Source organism: Nipponia nippon, unplaced genomic scaffold, assembly GCF_047370975.1.
Source record: "Nipponia nippon isolate SJK-2023a ecotype South Korea unplaced genomic scaffold, ASM4737097v1 scaffold_18, whole genome shotgun sequence".
NCBI classification, from domain to species: Eukaryota; Metazoa; Chordata; class Aves; order Pelecaniformes; family Threskiornithidae; genus Nipponia; species Nipponia nippon.
In genome coordinates this window covers 4428050-4451985 of record NW_028262334.1, presented here as the reverse complement: position 1 = coordinate 4451985, position 23936 = coordinate 4428050, and the positions used below count along the sequence as shown (strand labels likewise).

The following is a 23936-nucleotide window of genomic DNA, read 5'->3' as shown; positions in this document are numbered from 1 at the left end:
GAGTTGAACAGGAAGGGATTATTGTGGAGGGGGGAATATACAAAAATAAAAGGATATTGTGACCTACTGCATCACCACATATACAACAGTAAAGTACTTTACAAGCACTTAGAGAATCAGACTTACAAAAATAAAAATATGACACATCCTTATGCATTTCCACCAGTAATATGTTCTTTTCTTCCCTCTCTAACCTTCAAACACCTTTCAGCCCCACCTTCAGGTCACGATTCACATGGTAGGATACTTTGCTCATTTTGATGGCCAGCACAGTATCTGAAAAGGAATTACTGCCTCCCAAGACTTATAAAATACAATGGTTATCGGAGAGCTTTAGGGGAGGTGTTCAGCACAGATCAGTTTGTGAGTGATGGGGTGATCCTCAGGGAGCAGAGTTTATCTGGCAGTATAAATGTGAATATCCCACAAGATCCATCATTCCCTATAAAGTGTTCCCCCATCTCCACACAGGACAGCTCTGTGTATCTGTGCTTCATACACAGAGTCCCCCACAAGCCGGGGGAACGCTGATGCTCACAGACTTCAGTGGGACTGAATGACTGTGACAGAGGATGGATCCAATTTTGTTTCAGCTCTAAAGAAGGCAAGGATGCTCTTCCCCGCAGGAAAAAAGGCAGGTTAAAACTACAATGGCTAAATATCCTAGCTCACAGTGTTCGCACACAGAACCATTCGCCTCTAGATCAGATTCACGCAGCCTTCAGTCCTCAGTTTGCTCTACAAAGTCTTTTGCTCATTAGCCTTCTAGTGACCTTTCCCATTTTTTTTAAGACACACTCAACATAAATAGTAAATAGCACTCACTTCTCTGACCAGCAGCTCACTCAAACACTGCTATCAACACCCAAACCTCATTTCATCGTTCCCCAAAAGTATGCACCTAGGGTGCGAATCTGTCTGTATTTCACATTGAGAAAAGTAGAGCTGGCTTAGGGGGAAAAAAAGGAAAAAGGAAAAAAAAAGACAAAAGAAGCAGTAAATGTTTTGGTCGAAGTTGTTCTCTGCATTTTGTGAAAAGTATTCCCCAGATTCTGAAAAGTCAGTATTTAGTTAGGGTTCCCTTTCTGGCCCCAAATGCAATGACAGCAATGCAGGCAGCCAGACACCAGCACGCTCTGTTGCATCCAGGGCAAAACAATCACAGGAATGAAGGGGATGCAGGGGAAACCCCGCACCTCTGAGACAGGCAGTGACTTTCCATATTGAAAAAAACCCAACCTTCCCCTCCCCAAAACAGATGCCTTCTGAGAAAGTTTTTGATCTCAAAAATAACTACTGATGGAAAATAATTCCTGAAGGCAGAGTCAGGCTTTACGTATCAGGTTTACAGGACTGTGGGCAACAGGCACATTAAGATCCTGGGGAGAAATCATGTAGCCACAGTCCCAGCTGCTCAAGGAAACTCACCTTTCTAAGCAGCATTTCCATGGTCTAAATTTATCATTTGTATCTTTGAGAAAATATACATGAACAAAGATCTGTTGGTTGAGATGAATAATGCTCCATTTTAAAAGGAAAAACACCTTTCTAGTGGGACTAATCATTCCTTTTAGATGTACAAACATACCACAGGTAAGGCACTTCTTGGCTGCTGGGAGTGATTCTTAATTGGCAAGACACGAACACAAAATTCAGTTTCTGGTGTTTAAACAAAAGAAAAAAAGTCATTGCTTTTCCCAATTGTGTGCAAGATGAACTTTGGCTCTTCTACCACCACCTAACCCAGCCACAGGGATAGGAGTGCTAGGGACAGAGGGTGGGTAGAGCAGGGTGGGATCTGCACCCACATGAGGGTGAAGACCTGACCCTCTGTGGTTTTCTTGTGCTCAGGAAAAACAAAGTCCCTTTCCAATGCCAGCTTTCACTGAGAAGAAAAGCAGCTTGTGATGGGCCCATGGGAGACATCATAAAAGAAGGTATTTTTCAAAAATTTCTATAGATCGCAGGTACTTGGCAATGTCACAGCTTGGATGTGGTCCAGGGTGGTAGCCACGGCCTGTCCATGGCTACACAGCTCAAAGTGTGTTCGGCAGCTGAGAAACCCAAGCTGCCAGCTGGCTTTTTTTTCCTGACATGGCAAAACCAGAAAAGCTGCTTAAGCTCAATGGAGCAGGAGCATGTTAGGTCATTTCTAGCCTATTTGCAGAGAAAACAAAGCATGAAGCTTCAAAGAGGCCTGGCCTGGACGTGTGGGGACCCTACAGTGCCAAGGATGCAGCCCTCCATTGCAGCCTCCCAGGGGTCACATTGACCTGTGAGACTTTGCCTTAGCAGCCCCTGTCCCTGCGTGGTGAAAGACCAGCCTGTGGTTCAGGTCTCTCCACTGGATTTATATTTGCATACTAGTTTTCTGGCTTTTCTTAAATTCTTTTTTTCTGTTGCAGCCAATGTTTAGGAAGCAGAACTAACAGTGGACAAAGTGGGCAGAAGCCTGCAGCTGGCCATCGTAAAGGAGATTTTTCTGGGGAAAACCTGTCCTGCTGCAAGACCAGCATGACCAAAAACTGCAGCTTTGTGCTTGGAGCAGGGGAATAATCCAACTGTTAACAGAAGAAAAGCCTGATGTATGGTCAGAATAGGGAGTCTCTGGCATCCCTTCGGCTTGGAGGTCAGCCCATCTCCATGCTTGCTCAGTGGAGGTGCCTGCAATATCTAATCTGTCATCATGCAGGGATCTCCTGGGTATGAGACCTGGTCCTGCTTTGGAACCTGGATTACACCGTTGCCCATCTTTGAAACCTACCCCTTAGCTGCAGGCTCCCATAGGTGCATGGAGAGAGCCCTCCAGAGCCTTCATAACGTACCCAGGACGGCAGATGAGTATTTCCACTAGTCACAAGGCTTGCTCGCCAGCACTTGGCAAAACAGGCTAGACCTCAAGAGGAGCTAGCAAGCAAGTGCACCACCAACATGCACTGCACTGGGACCACATTCATCCTTCAGCTGCCCTGCTGTCTAAGCTAACTCCGCAGCACTCATGTTTGCTGGAGCTCTGGGGAGAAGGGTTGCTTCAGGCACAATAATCCCTCTGGAGGCAGATGTTGCTTTTCCAGGCTTTGATGCTGACAGTCAGTGACAGCAAAACCTGACCAATAACAAACATAATCCTTGTTTCTGTGTTGCTGAAAAGAATTCAACAGTAGGTAGAAGCCTTGGAAATCCTTTGAGGGATTTCTCCCTGCCAAGTCCTAACTCCCAAATAGAGAGGCAGAGTTCATCACTGCCATAGCATACATCTTTCAGTACTAATGATGCTTCAGCTGTCAGGATTTAAGTTTGTATATAAAGACCTTGTATTTATCTCTGGTGGAAAAATTGTGCTTCATTTTAAACAAGAGAACTCTGTTTCATAAAGGTCACAGTTCTGGTCACATCTACCAATTGCCTTTTGAAACCGATGGAAAAAAGTATCTTATAAATCACTATTTAATTATTTTTTTTAAGTTTTTCAGATTTTTTTTTTAATCTCTGTGGGTTTGTGTGTCAACTGTTCTGGGCAATCAGCTACGTCTTGTTAACATTGTTAATAGGTCTTCTGACTTGGCTGCTCAGTTGTGTTCTGAAATAACTTGATCAGACTCGCAGCAAGTCAGGAACAAAATGGAAAGTTTAGAAGCTGGAAATTAATTTCCAGAGCTGTGTGGTTATTTTCTAAGTCTGGGCTCTTCTGAGTAACATGCAAAATTCTTGGTAAGATTTTTGGAGACAATTCCATGCCATTTTCAAAGGTTATATGTTTGCAGGAATCCAAGCTCTTGCAGATTTTCACCGAGCTACCAAAGAGATACCAGGAGATGTGATTCATGAGTTGGAGATGGTTTACGTTAGGACAGCTGTAGTGACTCCTGCTCTCTCAGCGTTTCTTGCTCCTTTTGCAGAGACAGCTCAGATGTTTGTGAAGTACCTGTTGAACTGCTACAGCCTGGCGGATTAAGGAAAACCTGGACAGCTTTGGGCTCTTCAATACTTCAAGCTCTAAACTGAGAAAGTTTGGCTGCTCCTCCGCAGTCAGCGAAGCTGTCCATGCCACAGGTACGGAAACTATTGAGAGGGTGAGCAACCTTGCTCATGAATTAACCCTGCACTGGCTTCTTTGAAGCTAGCTAGCGTCTTCCTGTACTGCTCTCTGCAATAAAGCTATACCCTGGGACTCAAAAGGGCTGCAAGTGCGTAAAGATCCCTGTAAACCGGGTGTTCGAGACAACGATCAGCATGGCACACTTGGACTGACAGTACTTTTGAAAAAGGGCACTGGGCTCCTAAATCACTTGGACACTTTTAGAAAACAGTCCTTCAGCTATTCCATTTCCTCAGTCTCCCCTGCGTACTCTTGGCTGGGCTCACAGAACAGGTAGCCATGCGTCGGGGTAGGCCTTTCTCCCATCTCCTGGTTGTGCTGTGCCTTGCTATGGTATGTAAACATCTAGCTGCTAGCAAGAGCACTGTGAGCCTGTTTTCTTCCTCTTTTTCTTGGTGACAGTCCCCAGTCCTCCCAGTAAGTTAGGCCTGAGGTTACTGCAGCGGTGTAATATTGCAGCTATCTCCCAGATGAGCTGTTGGAGCAAGATGTGATGCATTGATAAAAATAACCGCCTCCTCTGCATTTAAACTCTAAGAGACCTGACTTGGTGTATGCTGGGCACGCTGGATGCTGACTCTGCAGTTGGTCTTCCCTTTGCGGAGATCAAAATAGCTCTGAAGGTTACAGCGAGTCTCACCTATGTGCTAGACAAGACCTACAGAGCTCACAAGGCAGCACTCTGCTATGGGTAATAGGGTCCTTTGTCATCTTGATTTCATCTAAACACAGGTCAAAAATAGATATGCTTGGAAAAAAACAAAAATAAAATCCAGATCATGAATGTCAGGAACGTCGCAAAATACAAGTCAGCCTTTCACTGATCAAAACCATCCCGTGCCCTGCAAGCCTCCTCCCAGCCAGTTCAGCCTCACCCAAGATGATGTGTTCTCCAGCCACTAATATTCAATTGCCATCAATGAAGGCTGAGCCAGAGACCCAGCAAAGGCCACAGCCTCCTTGAGGTCACAAGGTTGCCAGCGGCAGGGCAGATCAGAGGGTCTCGCTGTAGATGACGCACGGGCTGGTTTCCTCGCAGAGTTCCAGCTGCACGCTGGAAGCAAACCAACGCTTGGCACAACCCAAGCTGTAGTTGAGGGTGGTCCGGTAAATGTTCTTGGCACGCTTAGGAAAAATGATGGTCGTGCTCTGAAACCTCAGTGGCTTCTGGCGGGGCTCAAAGATCAGCTGGGACTTGTAGTTCCGCCAGGTGCAATTGGGAGCAGCGATAACTGTCTCACTGTAGGTGGTGACAGTGGGGATGGGGCCATAGAAGATGTCATCCCGGTAATGCTTCTCGGAGTCGTACTTCACCTCAGAATTGCACCTGCAGAGGACAGCAAGGTATCAGGAACACAGCCCAGGCAGCAAAGGAGAGAAGACAGGCAGGACTCTTCCCTTACGCTTTGGAGCTGGGAACTTTTATGACCTCTTACAGCACTGGGACAGATGCAAACCCTACAACCCAAAGTGGAAGGCCAAGAGGACTCCGTCCTCCTGGTGCATCTTGGTGGAACCCCACCTTGCTGTGAAGCCATCTCAGCATTTCTGCAGCACATGTCCATAGAGGACCAAGCCTGCCTGGTCATGCCAAGGCAGAAAGGACCTTGTTGCACAGGCTCCAAGCAGCCTGCTTCTTCCTCTGGTTTCCTCCATGATCATTGACTCACGGTAGGTCTCACCACACTCCCTACTCCTAGCGCTAGGCTTGGGGGGGTGTCACTGCCCCAGTGACCAGGCTGAATAGATGCTGCTGGTGGGCCATGGGCATGGGATGTCACATTGGGGTCAGCGGGAACCTACTTCCCAACACAGCATGCCTTCTGGTGCTTTCACAGGTCCATGCAAGCTCTGGCTTGGCAGAAAAATAATGCCATAAATAAGGTTTTCATAGATGGCAGAAGCATGGTGTAATGGACACTTGTTGAGCTGTCAAGGCTGTGCCTGTCTTTTTTTCTTTATATTGCCCTGCCATCAGAGCACAAAGAGACACCGAAGATATAACCAAAATCAGAGTGCTAGGAGATGAGGGGTGAGGTTGCTTGTCAGGGCCTACAGAAAATCCAAGAAATGGTCAAATAGCAGGTGGAGCAAAGAGATGCTGATGCTGTGGGCTATGGCTGTCCAATATCCAAGCCATCAGTCTCAGTGGAAGTGGCCATGTTAACAGTCATCAGATGAAGAACCCACAAAACATGGGATGTCACTGCCCTGCCTGTTTTTTGCAGGCCTCCAGAAGGGACACCAGGACACATAAAGGGCTTTTCCTAGAATCCCTGGCCATGGGGAGCAGCATGACTTTCACTTGTTTTTCCCACTCCCCAAATGCTCCTCCGGCAATCAGCAGCCAAGGAATGTGCAGCTCCATGTAAAAAAGATTAAAAGCTGGGTGTGTGCTTGTCATTACCTCCACCCAGAGCAGGGTTGACTGATTGTGCACTGCATGTAATCTGAGCTGCTGTAATGTATTTTGCACAGCTACGGTGTAAGCAAGTCATTCAGCACACATAAAACAAGACTCCGATGTAATCACCATAAAAACATGCCCGCTGGCAGTTCCTCAGCAAGCAGAGATTTACTGAGGTGCATTTCCAGAGAGACGTTTACATAGGTTGAGGAGGGTGGGAATTGGGTTTACAGTCCTCCCACTGTCCCTGCCCCAAGCTGTGTGTAACTGCTCCACGCTGTTTGCAGAGTACATTCCACACCAGCAAAAGAGCAAAAGAAGAGCAGAGACCAACATTTATCCATCGACAGCAGCACCAGCCCCACAGGAGGTCAGAACACCTCCATCACTGGCTTGAGGGACCATCTCCTTATGAGGAGGAGCTCATTCTGTCTCTGTGGGCTGGTTTCATGTTGGTTTCTCTGCTGCAAGGGCTAACAAAAACAGGTGCCAATTATAAGGGTGTTGCTTCTTTGATGATACAAGTCAGCAGGGAACAGGATGAAGACCATCAAGTTACTTAGTGGAGGCCATCAAGCCTACAGATGGTAATGGTTTTCTCTCATAGCCTTGGATTTGAGCTGGCCTTAGAAGGAAAGCCCTCTTCTCTTACAGCCTCCCTCCAGTTCTTGCCTCCTCCCCTCCATCTGCTGCTGTCAGTGTCTTTTTAATTCAGGCATTACTCTCCCACCCGTCCCTGCCTTCCCATCAAAATAACCATGACTCCCATTTGTAAACACATTTTAATTATTTTCAGAAGGAAAAGCACCAGGAAAAAGACAGAAATCTTCATCCACCCACCCAATCCCATGTGTACCTGATTTCCTGCACGGGCTCAGGGCTGACCTCAATGCTTTCTCCAAAAAACACAGGGTACATTCGAGGCCTGATCTCTGGCATGGGCGGGTTCAGGAGCAGGTAAGGCATCTGCAGGGAAGAAGAGCACGGCAAGTGTTGGGACACAACAGATGAGGCTGGCATGGCTCGTAATGTGCTGTGGCTGGCAGCTGAGCAGCCAGCAGCAGCATGTTCAGCACTGGCAGGAGACACCAGTGCCTCCAACCTTGCTGAACTCCATCTCCTCAGAGTCCCATGGGGACACTGCAGGTGACAGGCTCTTTGGCAATCAGAACAGGTGACTGTGTCACCATCAAGACCAACTTTGTTTCATGTAAGCTAAGCTCACCTTGCTTGCACTCTTGCATCATTCAGCTCCCCCTCACAGTCCCTGTCTTTTCCAGGTTTGTAGCAGGGCCCCAGGTTAGTGGAGTGTTCATCACATGAGGAAGGCACTCTTTTCCACGCCCAAAGGGGGAGGACCATTGTCAAGTTGCCAAAAAACAGCCTTAAGGTGGTTGGCAGAGAGTGGGACTATTAAACCCCATCCTCACACAGACAGGCCTTGTACAGGCCTTGCATTTAAGATGCCTTGACTTTCTGATCCGCCACCTGTGGCTGTATCAATTTACAGGCTGACTTCTAGCTCCCAGGGCTGATGTGACACAGCAGGCTGCCCTCCACCTCCCCCTGCCCAGCACATCACCCAGGTAAGTGACTCTGCCCAGATCTCTGGCACTCCATGCTGCAGCATCTATTCACTGAAATTCTGCCCTTCCTTTCCCCTTCCTTTCTTGTTTCTCGTAGGAATTGCAATTTTGGAGGGGGTTTCTTTAGCTCTGATGTTGCCTTCACTGTTATGAAAGAACAAGTCTTCCAAAGACTCAAAGTGCACCAGCATGGAGAAGTGCTCTAAGTCTGATGTAACACAGAGATAGGGCCTAAGACTGCTGACTTAAAGGATGTAGATCTACTTAAGTGAGATGTGTATAGATATTTTTATATATATACATATATATATATATATGCTGAAAATAATTTATCCCTTGCAACGATCCAGCGGGGACAGTGGTAGACTTGCTATTGCTGAAGTCTCCATACCAAAAATGGCTGTCATGCTCCAAGGGACGTTCTAGTTAACCATGCACAACTGAGCGTGGGGTGAGGCACTGGGGCATCTTGTGGCCTCTGCAATGCAGGAAACCAGTTTCAAGCCAGGACTTTTTAATGAATGGAGCTGCTCCAATTCACAATGCCAAAAACTGGATTTTTAAGACTAATTACACCCTGAAGTTACTCTGACAAATTGTCACAGTCCAGCCTAGGCTCCTCTGCCCACCACGAAAATGAGTAATCCCACTTCTCTATACTGGAGTGTCCTTAAACATCAGTTCCTACATGTAGGGATCCTGTGCCTGGTGTCTGGACCAAGACCAGCAGCTAATTAAGCCTAATACTGCCCTCCTGGAAAAATGTCATTGTGGGTTTTCGTCCCTGCCACCACTTTTCTGTCGGCAGCGATTTAAGACACTCAGGAACACAGGATCTCTTTAAAGGAGATGGCTGGCAGCCTCTGTGCAGGGTTGAAAGGTCTCTAGATGGCTGAAAAGCTCATGGAGTTTTTCCACTTTCCACCATGCATAGCCCGTATGTGCTGGAATCACAGCCATATGTCATCAGTCCCTGGTCAGTAAGATCATCTCAGGACTCACAGAATCCACTGAGGATACAGCTCTTGTATTGACTTGCTCTTCCCATGCCACTCCTTTCCACCTTCCCCAGCATCTTCTGGTTGGCTGGTACAGGACGGAGCACTGGCGCTGTGAGCCACTTCCTACTGGCAGTGCTGGGTAAGAGGTACTGCAGCTTGTGCCCTGCTCTGTATGCCATGCAGGCCCCCAAATGCTCGCCAGGTCATCCCTCAGCTGGTGTTAACTGGCAAAGCCCTGTTGAGTCCACTCAACAGCATCAGCTCACACTAGCTGAGGTCTGGCTTTCTTTGGTGGCTTGGGCCTTCCTCCTTAGGCTAAGGCACAAAATGCCATTGCTTCATCTGAATTCGCCACGCCCTTCCAAGTCTGTGTCCACAAAGCTGTTCACTCTTTCCATACTGAAATATCCCTGCACTTTGCTACTGTGTTAAACTGCAAAGTGAAATGGCCAACCCCTCTTTCTGATTCAGTATTTCTGTTCCATTGTCAAAAAAGGACTGTATTTACATGGGGGCGGGGGGGGGGGGGGAATTATGTTCACCCTCACTACCAAACACTGGCCAAAAGGCAACATTCATTCCTAGATTGCTTTCAACACAAGGAGAGGGCAAGGGCAGCCTTTCTGGTCATAAATAAAGCTCTTCACTTCTGAAATGTGAACTGTTTAGATCAGACAAGCCTTAGCTCACCAGGGTGCAGATATTCAGCTTTTAACAGTCTGCACATGGCCAAAGCTCTTTCTAAAGACATCTTGTGCGTGAGGAGAGGTTCATTTGGGTGCAGGAGTCAAACACCATGTGCACATGCATTCATGGGCTCTGTGAACAGCAGGCAAGCTGGCCTTTGGGGGGTTCACCTGCGAAGAGATGCAGGTTGCTTTAACTGGTGAAGGAAGAAGGGCTGGGCATACGTGTCCCTCCTTCAGGAGATTGTTCTCTTTCTCTTTATATTCCTGTGGCCACACCTGACATTGGCAAAACTCCAGCTGAGAACCTGCCCTCTTTTTACACTGTGTCCGCTGAAGGAGAGGTCTTGTCCAAAAGGCCCCCAACAGGTCTCTGCTTGCAGATGAGGTGAGAAAATTATCATCTCTCCTCCTTCCTTTGAAAATCTCAGCTCAGCAAAAGGTGTTTCCAGCTTCCCAGATGAAACACTGAATTTGCACAGGGCAGAAAGGTGGACCTTGTCCTGTAACACGAAGAGCAGACCTAAAGGCATGAATACCTCTTACTGGAATATATTTGAATGTCCTACTTTACCATGAACCTGAGCAGCTTCACACTCTCAGCACAAAACAATGCTGACTTGTAAGTGGTTTGGGCTTTTATATCCCATCCTGAAGACAACACTGCTGACCAGGGTGCAGGTTTGCAACAGACTCTGAAGGAAAGGCCCCTGGCCCTTGAACTACGCTGCCTCTTCCAGCACCACCCAGATTCTTTTTCAGAGGGCATCCACCCGAGTCCATGTCCAGCCCTACCCTCCTTCGTGTCATCCGACAGCCTGAGAAAGCGTGTCTGGAGTGCTCTGCACACCCTGCTCTCTTCCACGCACTGCCTTTGGGGAGCCTTTGCGATGCTCACCTTGGCTGGCGAAGGGCAATAGTTCTCTTTGAGCACAAACAGCAAATTAGTGGTTTGCTGTTTCCCGTAACAGGTAAAATAACTCGAAGCTACCAAAGACAGTGTCACACACTGGTACCAATCCCCCAAAAATGGAGAGGCAGACCAGAATTGGGAAGGCTCTTCTGTCCCAGCTTCTGAACAACTGATGTTTTCAGGCCATGCTGCCAAAACTGATTGCAAACTTAGATAACCAGAAAAAAGGTTGGGAGGCACTGGTCTGAGCTGCGTAGGCATGCCAATGTTGTCTTACTGTGAGTTTAGCCTATGGAGTATCTTCTTTACTTCTACCGGCCAGGGACAAGTGAAGATTGGGATTGGAACAGTTACAATTAAGCTGCTCCTCAGATCCAGACTAGCTTCCTAGAATGCCAAGTAACAAACTCGGATGGATGGTAACCATGAGCTGCTTTGCTAGATTAATGCAGGAGAAATCCAGATCCCCTAACAGTTCCACAAAGGGCATCTGTAAAGTGCAGTTTTAAAAAAGCAGTTTTAAAGAAGCCATTTCAGTGCTTCCAGGCAAACAAACCTTCACACTTCTTGCTAACATATGCTGACACTAAGTGTGCTCTAAAATATCCCTAGAGACGGGGATGCAGGAGGTGAGGTCCTTCCCATGGCTTAGCAGGAACGTTGCTGGGGCATCTGGCCTCCAGCATTTGTAGGGGAACAGGCTTCACAGCCCGCTGTGTGCCGGGGGTGCCGCTCAGCCGGAGCGTGGGCGCAGCGGCGAACGCCGTCTGTTGAAATCGCAAGTCCCACGGCAGGGAACAGGAAACAAGAACATGCTGCAGAAACAATACCAGTGTGCACGGAGAAACAGAGGCTCTGTCACGCGTGACTGAAATCAATCAGAGTCAAAAAGTTGCCACTGAATTTGGCGAGAGCAGGATTAAGTCTTCTCCAGGTTAGTTCTGGAAGGAGAGGTGATGAGACTATTTCCACCATGGGTTACAGTTCACCTTGCTCTGGGCAGGGAAGGGTGACAAAGGCATTTCATAATGCATTTCATATGCCGTAAACGAGCATCAACTTCAGACCTGCAGGCTTGGCTTGATTAATTTAGAAAGCTGGATCAATTGTGGACACTGGCAAGCCAAAGCCAGCAACTTCTACCACCCGTCAGAGACCGTTACAGATTCACACTTATCTACCATGAGTAGTACCGTGAGCCGCCGCATGTCAGAAACCTTGAAGTCACCTGGAAGTCTGCACATGAAGACGTAAATAACTTACAAAGCACAGTCTAAAAATAGAGATCATCTGGAAGACCCTGCAGTCTGCTCACAAAACAAGCAACTGAATTGCGTGCACAGACTGAAAGGGTCACTAAACAGTAAGCACAGGTTTTACATAGCAGCAACTGAAAGGCACTTCAGATGACATTTTGTTTCACCTCCAGTGATGTTCTGAAATATCTGCTCCTGCATCTCACCTGGAGTTGGGAAGCAAGGAACAGGGGATATGAGCTTTCCAAAAGATTTGTCTCTGGGGCTGAAATGTTATATCCTTGGCACATGTCAAAAGCTGGCTTTCTGGCAGGAGTTTGACACCAGCTCCTTCCAATCTGTTTTAAGGTAAAAACAAAACAAAAATGTTCTGCCTGTCAAAAAAAAATACTGACTCAATTCTTTTTCCTTCTGCACAGGAATGGTTGAAAGAAGAGGAACACTGGACTGCTGAGCTCCCTGCAGAAAATTATGATCGTTGGCTCATTTCTAGCAGTCGCTCAGCAATCTCCAGACACTTCACAAATAAGGTGAGTTTCTTTACAGCCCTGCACCACACATGGGCTGGCAGGAGCAGAGCTTGTTGCACACTACTGTGGGTCACTGCTGGTGAAGAGGAGAAACCCACATGTCGTTAGACCAGGCTGTCCACAAGCGATCCACAGTCGAGGTCTGTCTACCCAAAGAACAAACCCTAGGGTTGCTGTGCTGGAAGGCTACAGTTGGGACCCGACTAATTTGTCCCCAGTAATTGGAGTTGTGCTGCTGCTTATCAGATGCAGCTCTGCAAAAGCCATCACAACCCTGCAATCTTTATGGAAGCAGGAGTCTGGCAGTCCAGGAAGGTTGCAGAGGTGAAAGGGAAGATACTGGAGAGATCAGAAAGTGAGACCCACACGTACACGTTGTGCCCTCAAAACAGAGCCAAGGTGAAAATTAAGCAGCAAATGTGCCATCATTTTTATTTCCTTTCCAGTACATAATTTGTTTCAACCAGCAAAGGGTTACAGTATTATTAAAAAGTTGAAGTGATTTCTTGTTTGGCTGCATTTTTCCCTCTGTCTTAACTCTGATGCCTTTCAGGCATGTAACGGCCTGGGCAGCTAAACTCTGCTTTTTTCAAGTAGCACATAGATTAACACAGATAAAATCAGTTGCTGAACAGAATTCAATCTCCAGCTAATCAACAGCACTTCCTTTATGGTGGCATAAGTCTTATGGGGGGGCTCTTGCTTTAGGACAGATGCAGGTCCTTCAGCTCCATGTCATTGCTTTGTACCTGCCACGAGTGCCCTGAGATGGGACTGGCTCCTGGGGGTATTTAGACTGCAGAGTTCTGAACAACAGCAAAAATAATACAGTAGGCAGAATAATGCTATTTTTAGCCCTAATAATCCTTTAGAGTCTGTGGGCTCTGTTAAGATACTTTTCATTTGGGGTAACTGACAAGAATGGAAGCGGAGTTATCAAATAGTAAACAAAGATGAGGAAAAAAGTGCCACGAAACTGGCCTGAAATATACTGACTGGTCCTGGAGCTTCCGAATTGCAGGCAGCAAAGCAACAAAAGGGAAAGGAAATGAACGTGACTTGAAATAAATAGAAACCCCCAAAACCTTTTCCCCAAAGAGCACGAAGGAGCAGAACTGACCGACTCCTTTTGCTATGGTCATTATGTGGAAGGCACTAAGATGTGGCATTACATGTCTAGGGACTGTAAGGGGAAATAGTTTTCCAAGCATCAGGGCTACAAACAGGATAGAGCTTCCCAAATTCCCAGCTCCTAACTTAGCTAGAGCATAAGCAAATCTCTCACCACATTTTCCCACTATGGTAACACGTCAGGTCCATGAAAATGTCACTTTACTCAGCCGTTATTTACAGCTATAATGAAAGATCTGCCTGAGTTATTTGACACACATCTACATTCTCCGCTCTAGCTGATAAGCAATATTTGTTTAACAGACCATTTATTTTCCCAGTATCTTCACGTATTGCACATTATGAGTAATTTATACTAGAGCCGGATGGGATTTTATTTGGAGGTGATAACAGTAAATGCAGACCTCAGGTAGAAAGCAGGGCTTTATTATTTCAAAGAATTACATCCTTCCTGCCTATCTCCCTCTTCTATTTCAAGTGGGAAATGTGTGCTGCTTTGCTTATTGCCCACAGCGTCACGCAGGGACGCAATGGAAATTAAACAGCCAGAAGACACCACCCTAGATACAGCCCCATTTTTCAGCGTAGATGACGAGACCGCTATGACTGATTGCCTGATCTGCCCAGAAGGGATGTCTGTCACGGTTTGCCGATTAGGTGAGGCCCAGAGCCATTCCCTCTCCTTCGCTGCTGGTGTCGAACCAAGGAGGAAGAGGAGTGGGTGCATGTTCAGGACTGGATGGGGCTGAGGGACAGGGGACAGCCAGGTGGGGTTAGCCTTTGCCAGGCAGCGGACGCAGGCCTGGAACTGAAACCACCGCCAACCCCTGCTGGGGGAATTCCTGCAGGATCCCACCCCATGGGAGCAGTTCAGAAGTGGGTCAGGATGCTGGCCTGCAAACGCCAAGCCCTGAGGCAAGCCCTGCTGCTGTGCCAGATGGGTGCCTTGCTCCCCGCACAAGCCTGCGGCTTTCCCCAGAGCTGCTGGGACCCATGTGGGCTTGGACAGCCATGTCACCTGCATTGTGTGCGGGCTGCAAGCTGGCTCAGGTTGGGGGTGCTGGGCCTTACTCTCTCTTGTGCTTTCACTGTAGGTGTTGGCAGGTCTGGAAGTTGCATACTGCCTAGAAAGCCTTTGATGGCCATGTTCCCCACCCAGTCCCCACAAGACAGTCCCCCTTCCTGGAGCGCTTTCAGTGTAGGATGAGATGCTGGCTCTTCAAAATGCAGCACGTCAGAAAGAGGTGTTTTGGTGGTTGGGTTTTTTGGGTTTTGTGTTGGTGTTTTGTTTTGTTTTGTTTTTAATCAGCCATAAATCCAACACGGTTGGCACACATGCTGACCTGGACCCTGTTGTTGGGACCATGCTTGTGAAGGCTGTGCCAAGGGACAAGGTATCCTCCTCTTCCTCTGCACTTGAGATGAAGCTGGAATCTCCTCCCACCACACGAGACTGATTCTGGCACTGCACTGTTGTCCAGCACAGCTCCTGAATGTAAGTAGAAATTCCCTACATGGGGGGCACTCATCTGACAGCTGATCCACTGGGATATAGTCCTACAGAAGTCAGTGCTCAGTGAGGCAGGTTGAATGTATAAATACTTAAGTCTTTCAAATGAAAAGGAACTTGTTGCAGTGGCAACAGTGTTGGGACGGGACAAGAAGACTGCTGCTTCAAGAAGGCATGACTGATAGTTCTGCACATGAATGCGATCCTGATCTCCCCTGATGTCCATTAGAAGTTATGCTATTGAATGCAAAGCACTTATTTCAGCACAGCCCACAAGCAGCTCTTCTAGCCTAAAACTATATCCCAGGGCAACAACAAGGGAAAACTCTAAGCAGATCTGGCTACCTTGATGTCATTTCATTCCCTCTCCTTCCAGCAACTGCTTCTTTGTGCCTATTATTAAGAGATTTATTTCATTGTATTTATGTTCCTTTGCCCAGCATTACACGCAAAGTCTAGGGAATTCAGTAACCGAAGTCCTAAGAATCAATTTAATCACGTTTTGGATTTAAAAGGCAGAACTAGGTAAAAGTCACCTTCTATTTTCATTAGGCTATTTGCACTTAAGCACAAAACAATTGACAAATTCCCTACACGGACTTTATTTGAAGAAATAAAAGTCAATTTCTCCTGCACTGCAAGTAAAATGCAAAAAAAAAAAAAAAGCCCCTAAATGGTGTTGAACTTGTGGTATTTATGACTCTGGCCCTAAATTGCCTTTCCTATTTTCTTGGATCCCAAAGCTGTAGCCAAATTGGCTGGTTAAATGTGAATAAATGGTGCATTGTCTTTGAAACAAAGTCATGCTTATTAAAGAGAAGAGTTTACTTTTTCAGAGTCACAGTTAATAACACAAAGCAGGGAGAGCATGGATTTTACACACAAGAAAGTCTTCGATAAGGGCATGCAATCTCTCTTTAGTCTGTATGAGAAGAGCTGTCCGAGAGCAGAAACACTCTTCAACATTATTTGTGAAGCTGGAGCAAAATAGCTGTCTGCAAAAGAACGCAACTAGGTTCAGACTGGTAGTTTTGATAGGTCTGGAGCAAGGAATAGTATGAAATACTTCCCACAGTTCTGGAATGTTGTTTTCTTCACCTGACAGCAATTTATTGTAACCGTACATACTAGAATTTTGGCCATTAGTGACTAAGCTTATATATGGTTTTATAGTATTACAACACAAAGAGTGCAGGCTGCATTCCTGGCTCTGTCACGTTTATAAGCAAAACAAACACTAATATAATAGGCTATTAAAAAAAGCATGCCTTGGTGTGCAAATAGCTGCAATATTGATTTGCCAATTCTGCATGCTCTGATGAACAGCAGAGTAGTAGAGTTAAACAGAATCACATTCATGGATTGCGTAATTGCTCATAGATCTACAAGTCCTTGCTAAACGGCAAGATTAAAGCTAATTAGACACTGAAATTTAGAAGTATGAAGGAAGCAATGCTCTCCATATTTCTCCTGCTTTCTTAATAACAGCTGCAAGTACAGTGTTTGCAGGGTGGAAATGAGAAGTAAAACTCTCTGTGAAAGTTCCTATTTACTTCATTATTTTGCAGTGTACCAAGCAGTCAGAGTTATAGAGCACAGTCCTGCACCACTCCAAATAATAATACAGTCAAATCGTTTTCAGTGCTAGGATCTCTGCAACATTCTGCACCTACTAAGGGCATGGAAATACACACAATGCATGAAGCCCATACTCTAACAGCAGGGGCCCAGGGCTACCCATGCTGTTGCAATGTGATACAAGATTTGGAAACATCTACAGTGTGAGTTCCTCTGAAAGGTGTAAAATGTTCATTTATGATCAAAATAAATAACTGGAGAACTTAATTTTGCCTTACACAGATCACAGGAATACCTTTTTTTCCCCCCCCGTAGGAGTCAAGCACTAAAACTCTCAGTCCTAACAGCCCAAGAGCTGAAATAGGTTTTTCTCATGCTCTTTCATCTTTGATATCTAAGGGCTTTCTTGGGAGGAGTGATGGCAAACTGTCATATTACTGGAACGGAGGCTGTCATATCCCCATTGCAGAGCTTTGCAGACACCTCCACCCCAGCTGCTTTCTGGTCCAGCAAGCCTTCATTCATCTTCCTCCCACATTTTATTTTACAAATACACAGCAACAGCCTGATCCTGCCAAATCAGAGGCATGTGGGTAACTCCTTGTACATAAACAGTCCCATCAAGATGGCACACACGCCCAGGCATCTGCAGGTAAGGCTCCATATTTGGAACTGCAGCGTTAATGGGTTTGAGATTTGATTTTTCATAATTAACACCTCACACCCTACCCACTGTAGTCTGGTGAGAAGGAGTCATTGTTCATAGGGAAGGTTTTGGCATGTTCAGGAGTAAAAGGCAGTTTTCAGTAATATGCTAAAATAGTCTTAGAACTTGAGAAAGTAAACGAGGGTGTGAGAAGTCGTTGCAAAATGTCTCTATCAGAAAGAAGTCTTTGTCACTAATCCATAGGTAGATAAATTTTTCCCATGGAAAGATTTGTGCTGCAGTTTTTATTCTGTATAGAAGCCAATTAACTGTGTTGAACACACCTACAAATGTCTTTTATATACGTTAAAAAAAAATTGAAAGACCCCTGGGGAAGAACTTTCATTATCCTTTAAAAACCTCCACCACCATTGCTTATGCTCTGAACTTTGTGTTTTAAAAACAGTTTTTATAGCTAAGGGATAGAAATAAACAAAATAAAGCAGAATAATAGTCATCATAAATCTACCCAAATCCTACTCCACAGTCAACCGCTCCACTGGCACTGCATCAGGCTCACCGAAATCCACAGTGCTACTGCCAGCTGTCTGCGCTTACAACCCACGAACCCTGCCCGCTCGGCCATGCGGCGCGCAAGCCGCTCACACAGACTCATGCCACAAAATCCCACTCCAGCAAAGGGCAGCAGCACGCAACCTTCCCCAGACCGTGTCTCCAGACTGACTCCCTGGACAGACATCCGTACCCTGCCCCGAGTTAACGGACAGTTTTATCTTTCTTTCAGCCAGGGCTCCAGCAAACGTGGCTCCATGCTCCTGACAAAACGAATGTGGGATGCCGAAGAGTAATTTCAGCTGGGAGACGGACTGCCCTGTCTCGGTCCAGACGGATGCAGCTCCAACCTTTATCTACCAGGCAGGACAGTGTCACTGAGAAGCAATTACGCTTTTCTGTTCTTAAGGTAGGCAGGGGAGCCTGTTGCAGACCTGGGTTTTGCTCCCACGCCGTTATTAGGAGTTTACCCAGCCAAACTGCCAACACTTCTGTGAGCGTTATCATAAAACCCCCGGCCGGCACCGGGCCAGCCTCCTGCCTGCGCACAGCAGCGGCGGTGCCAACGCCGGACTGCAGCCGCGACGGGAGAACCCTCGTCCGACGGGCACCGCGGGGGGACACAGCCGGGGTGCCCCGCTCAGCGGGCACAGGCCCTTTCCTTGCTGCCCCCCACTCCGGGGCTCGGCCAGCCTTTCTCCCTCCCGGGGCCCAGAGAGGACGGAGCCCAGCGCCCAGGGTTTGGCTCTTACCACTTTGCCGTCCTTGGCCTCTCGCCGGTGCCCCGGGGCCGGGGGGTCCGCACCGCCGCTGCCCCCAGCTCGGCCCTCACCGGGCGAGAGGGAGTAGAAAGGGGGGCTGGGGCTGGGGGGCAGCCCCGAGTCCGGGCTGTCCAGCAAGCCTTCCCGGCTCTTCTCCTTCAGGCTCTCGTCCATCCCTTGCAGCTGTAGGTGACCTACCATGTCTGGGGGGCAGCGAGGGGGCCGCAGCGGGAGAAAATCCTCCAGCGCCGCCCGCCGCGGAGGGAGGGAAGGGGAAAGGAGCCCGGGCCCCCCCCCCCGGGTCCCGATCGCCGCCACCAGCCTGCTGGAGCCCGGGCTGAGCCTGCTGCGGCGGGGAGAGCCAGCATCAGCCGGACCGGGCTATCCCGGCCGCCTTCCCTCCACCCGGCCCCCGCGCCCTGCCCGCCCCCCGCCCGTCAGGCGGCCCCCGGGGCAGGGAAGAAAGGCCCGATCCCCCCGCCCCAGCCTCGCGGGGGATGCGGCCGTTTGCGTGCGGCGGAGCCCGGGGCGGCCCCGCCAGCAGAGAGCGCTGGGCGCGGCGGGGGAACGGGGACGGACGGGCGAGCCGCGCTCGTCCACAAGCTACCGCCGTCCGCCCGCCCGCCGCCTCCCGGCGGCCCATTTATCCGGAGCGGGTGGGAGGGGAGCCGGGGAGCGCCCTCCCCTTCCCCCGGCCCCCCAGCTCTGCCCCGGCCGCGCATTTTCAGGCACTTCCCAGTCAGGGAGCGCGTTTGGCGCCGCCCGCCCGCCCGCTCCCCCCCCGGGCGTCGGCCCCCGAGGAGACCTGAGGCAACCCCCGCACACGGCGGTACCCCCCGGCCCTCGGGAGAGGGGCCTCCCCACCCACCATCACCGAGCTGTGGTTTCCCTCCACCGATTTCCCTCACTTCTGTCTGATTTTTCCCTCACTTCTGATTTTCGTCCCTCTTTCACCCCTTCACTCCCCAAAGCAGCTTCTCCCCTCAGTGTCAAGGCGTGTGGGCATGAGGGAAGAGCTCCAGAGCCATCGTCCCTCTTCACTCTGAGGTGGCTGGGGTGGCTTCACTGAGGCAGCGGGTGGCCATGGCAGCGTTGGGTGTACGAGCCCGTGCCGGTGGCCGTGCCCTCATGGCAGTACTTATGCCTCCTGCTTAGCACTGCCTGAAACACAAACATCTTTCCCTTTGACGGGCTCCATAGCTGCTGGTCCACAACCACCGAGGAGCTGGTCTCCCCATCCCAGCCGTTGTGTGTTTGGGGCCACCATAAATGCAATGGGAGGGCATCCCAAATCCCAGCACAGCCACTAGCCAGGAGGAGCGATGTGTGCCACGGTGACTGCCAGCACTGAGGGGAACGGAGAGTCCATATCAGCCCTCAGGCTTTGGAGAAGCAAGCAGCGGTTAAACAGGTCGGGCTTGCTGAAGCCAATATGGACATTTATTGCACAATAACTGGCTGACATTAACGTTACCTTGTCCACAGCCCTGGTTATGTTTTTCTCATCATGTTTTCTCTCTACATAGAGTCCAGACTGTGAGAAATTCGGGGCAGGCCCACTCATACGGCTCAGCCCGGCGGAGCTTTATTCACAGCAAATAGGTTTCCATGGGAAACTGTTGAAATCCAACTGGCTGCCTCCTCTTGGTCCGAGCTGTTGGCCCAGCACCCAGCAGTACGGGACCCCGGCTGTGCTACAAGACCGACAAATGCAGTGTTTGTTATGGCAGGTGATGAAAATGCAAGTGGTCTGGTATTGCATCTAGGGATGAAGGCTTTCACGCCCAAGCCCTCAAGATGGAAGCCCTCAAAATGGCACAAAGTCCTCAGAGGTTGGATTTGATCCTAAAAGGGCCTGCAGTCCGTCCTCCTGAGGGAGCAGGTCACACTGTACGGTGGTAGGTGAACTCGCCAGCTAATAAAGCTGGATTTGTTTCAGCTTATTCTTGCTCAAGTCAAAAGGAAAGGCCAAGGATGCCCAAATCCACCCTTGACTGAAATGAGGGGCCCTCCTCAGAGTGACTGAAGCGATCTGTATGCAGAGCTGTGCAGAGGAATGTCACTGATTTATAAATGTCAAACAGGCATCGAGCAGCCCACACACGAACCTCACTGAATTCTTACCTCTGACCCTCTCGTCGGCTCCAGCAGCCACACAGGCTGATTTAGAGCCCCTTACTGTAAGGGCTCTAATGTCTCACACAGGCTATGGCTGATCCGAAAATGTCAAAGGGGACCGAAGGTCAAAATTTCCATAAATTAGGCCCTGGCTTGCTACCTATCACGTAATAGGATTCTCCAGCCAGTTAACGCTGTGAACTACAGGCATGCAGCCCAGCGGTTCCCCTGCAGCCCTGTTCCCCTGCCCCTCTCCTGAACTGGCGAGACCATACGTGCAAGGGGAAGGAGCGTCTTCAGAGCTGCTTTCCTCCAAGGAGAAAAAAGGAGCAGGACAAAGGGACATTGGACAGGGGTGAGTGTGCTATCTTTATATTTTAGCTTGGGGAGCAGTCGCGGGGAGACTGTGTTTTTCTGATTCTTGTTTTGAGAAACTACAATCCAATTTTTCCTGGAGCTAAATAATGTATATTTTTAAAGGTAAATTGCAGTACAATACATGTGTTCAGCACAGAAGCGGGTGTTCATGGTTTAGGGTTTGCTGAGCATTAAACAGTTGAAACTCTAGGCACTGTTGAGCATCCCCAAGCATTTGTAGGGGTATTGACTTCACTTATGACTGGCTAAACTGTTGCTGGGTTCTGCAGGGCATGTGTGTGTACATATTATGGTGGTATTGTTATTGTTGTTGTTGTTCTGCAGGGCGTGTGTGTGCACATGTTATGGTGGTATTATTATTGTTGCTGCTGCTGTTGTTACTATTATTATTCTGTTTAAAGTTAGTAGTGGGTCACTCACCCAAGATGGAGCTGTCTCGTATAAAGCACAGGGTGGGCAGGTGGTACAAAATGCTCCTGTCCTGACGGCTGTGATGGAAATGACGTGCTCTTTGGTCAGAAGTCCTCCTGGAGCCACAGCATCCGGCTCTTGGCCAGTGAAAATTTGCCTGAATGGAAACTCAGTGAAGGATACAGTGTGCAGACACAGATGTATATATGGGGTAGTAGAATTAGACCTGTTGAAACAGGACATAAATATTGCACTGTGCCCTACCAAAGGAGAAAAACAACAAGTGGGGGATTTTCAGTCGAGGCCATGTTGCTCTGCTGAAACCCTCCTTAGTTCAGCAATTCTTAATTTGCTGGAAGGAATCACTAGGGACCGGTACATTCCTGTGTCTTGGCTTGGGAACAGGGAAACTGGGCCCTTGTGTGTACGGTGGGACATGGAGGAAGGAAAAGTCTGGAGGGAAGTTTTCTGAAGCAGCTGAGTGTAGACAAACAGGTGCAAACACAGTGGTACAAGGGCAGCAGTGTGTGGAGGCGTTGGCTGTGGGACAGTGGCCTCCACTACCAGCACTAACTCCGAAGGAATAACCCTGCCTAGCTGGGAATTAGAGTGTAAAACAACAATAAATAAGGAGTGGGGAGTCAAGCAGCAGAAAACTAGGGAAAAATCCAGCAGGACCATGTCTGTTAAGATTCACTCTTTGGCAGAGATGTATTTCTGACAACATTGATTAAAGAGGGCGTTATGAAGCACACATTTCTCAGAGCTTCTCCAACTTTTTTTTTTCATTGGTCTATTTTGTTATAACATGTAACTCCAGTCCTGAAATGGGTGAAGACACCCTTGTGCTTTGTTGGGAGCCGCAGTGGCTGGGTGCTGCTCAGGGCCAGAGACCTGCTGTGTGCCAGGGTGGTGATAACTGCACGTGGCATTGACAGCTCTTCTCAGGTAACGAGCAGAGCATCAGGGATGCAATGTGATCTGTGCCCTGGCTCACTGGGCGGCGTTCAGTTGTCTGAGGTTTCCAGGTGAGGCTTTACAAACCAAAATCTGCTGAGGGCTGTGTGGTCTTCACAGATGCCTCAGTTAAGTGCTGGGACTTTGTCCACGTGCTTGGATGTTTGTTCCTCTTTGCTACTGGCTGCCTTGCCAAGTACCATGGGACGCATGTCTGGCACTGCTCTGACTGGTGGTATTCCCGGGATCCCCTTCCAGCCTCTCTACAGCCCTGACCTTTTCTCTGCCCTCCTTCCTTATGTCCAGGTTCTGGCCGGGCTCCTGCATCCAGCACAACTGTGCTACAACATCCAGCAGCCCTTTATGGCCATGAATATCCCACTAGTAAGATACATCATGAACAGTCGGATCACTAGCACAAAATGATGCAGCACAGGTGGGAAGTCATGAGAGAGGGACTGTGTGGGCAAGAACCCAGACAGCCTTCCTGGTGTGAGCAGCCCTGCTTCTGGATAAAAGCGGGTATCCCTCCTTGAATCCACTGGGATTCAAGACTCTCCATGCTTTGATGAGTCCTCTGCCTCCTGTTTTCCTAGGTATTCTCTTAGCTAGATTTGAGTTCTTTAGGAATCTGCCGTCCCACAGACATGGCAGAATGTCAGCATCACGTGCTAAGTTTCCTTCCACTGCTGCCAGGCTTGAAAGACAAATACAGTGAGGGAAGAAAGAGACAGGATACAAACACCTACATCAGGACTTTTTCTGAAGCAGGCTGGGTGGCAAAATGGGAAGAATGCTAAGAATGTCCATTCTGGTTCACTGTCGAACCCGATCCTTCAGAACACCCACAGCATAACTAGTGCCAGTAAGAATGGCTTGGGCCACAGTTGGATGTAACTATGTTCTTTGGTTCCCTCCAAAGAGGTGCAGCCTTTCCTCTCTGCAGTGTGTTCCTGACAGTAGTGTTGAAAGGCACCGAAGCAGCAGCATCACTGAGGGGAACATGATCACAGAGCAGGACCCAGGCACGTCAGGCCCAGATCACCCTTGCCTGGCACCTCGTGGAGTTGTTCACCTGAGCCCAAAATGATCCAAAGCACGAGGGTGGCATACTGCAGCTCACTGCACAGGTCCAGATGATGATACAAAGAGAAGGAGAGCAGGAAGCACATCCGTAGTGCTGGACCTGGAAACCACATGCCAATAATGATTCATTTTGCAGGGCAGCATGGCAGACTTCAAATCAAAGGAACCTTTCTGCCTGAAAAGCAGAGGCCATTTATCAAAAGATAAAATCACCTCCTGAGAATTCTGCTCATTTATTTTTAGGCAGCCCCCACATCAGAAATTTTTTCGACCTGGACTCTGAGTCTTGGCTGTCTGGTCCAGGGAAGG

The 23936-nt window shown here is 48.5% G+C and overlaps 1 protein-coding gene across 1 annotated transcript; it reads right to left on the bottom strand.

Moving 5' to 3' along the window:
• RFLNA (refilin A) lies at positions 1 to 19261 on the bottom strand. The gene is made up of 3 exons (XM_087754518.1): positions 18669 to 19261; positions 7363 to 7472; positions 1 to 5426 (listed from the first exon to the last, which is right to left on the bottom strand). The coding sequence occupies exons 1-3, from the start codon at positions 18876 to 18878 to the stop codon at positions 5093 to 5095; spliced, it is 654 nt and encodes a 217-aa protein (XP_087610644.1). The 5' UTR covers positions 18879 to 19261; the 3' UTR covers positions 1 to 5092.
• Between the last annotated feature and the right edge of the window lie 4675 nt (positions 19262 to 23936).

What these genes read in the sequence shown, in the direction of transcription:
- RFLNA (XM_087754518.1), bottom strand. Translation starts at nt 18,878, where the DNA reads ATGGTAGGTCACCTACAGCTGCAAGGGATGGACGAGAGCCTGAAGGAG. An exon ending in AGGCCAAGGACGGCAAAGTG is followed by an intron (nt 7,473 to 18,668) that starts GTAAGAGCCAAA and finishes TCTTCCCTGCAG; the next exon opens with ATGCCTTACCTGCTCCTGAA. An exon ending in GAGCCCGTGCAGGAAATCAG is followed by an intron (nt 5,427 to 7,362) that starts GTACACATGGGA and finishes TGTCCTCTGCAG; the next exon opens with GTGCAATTCTGAGGTGAAGT.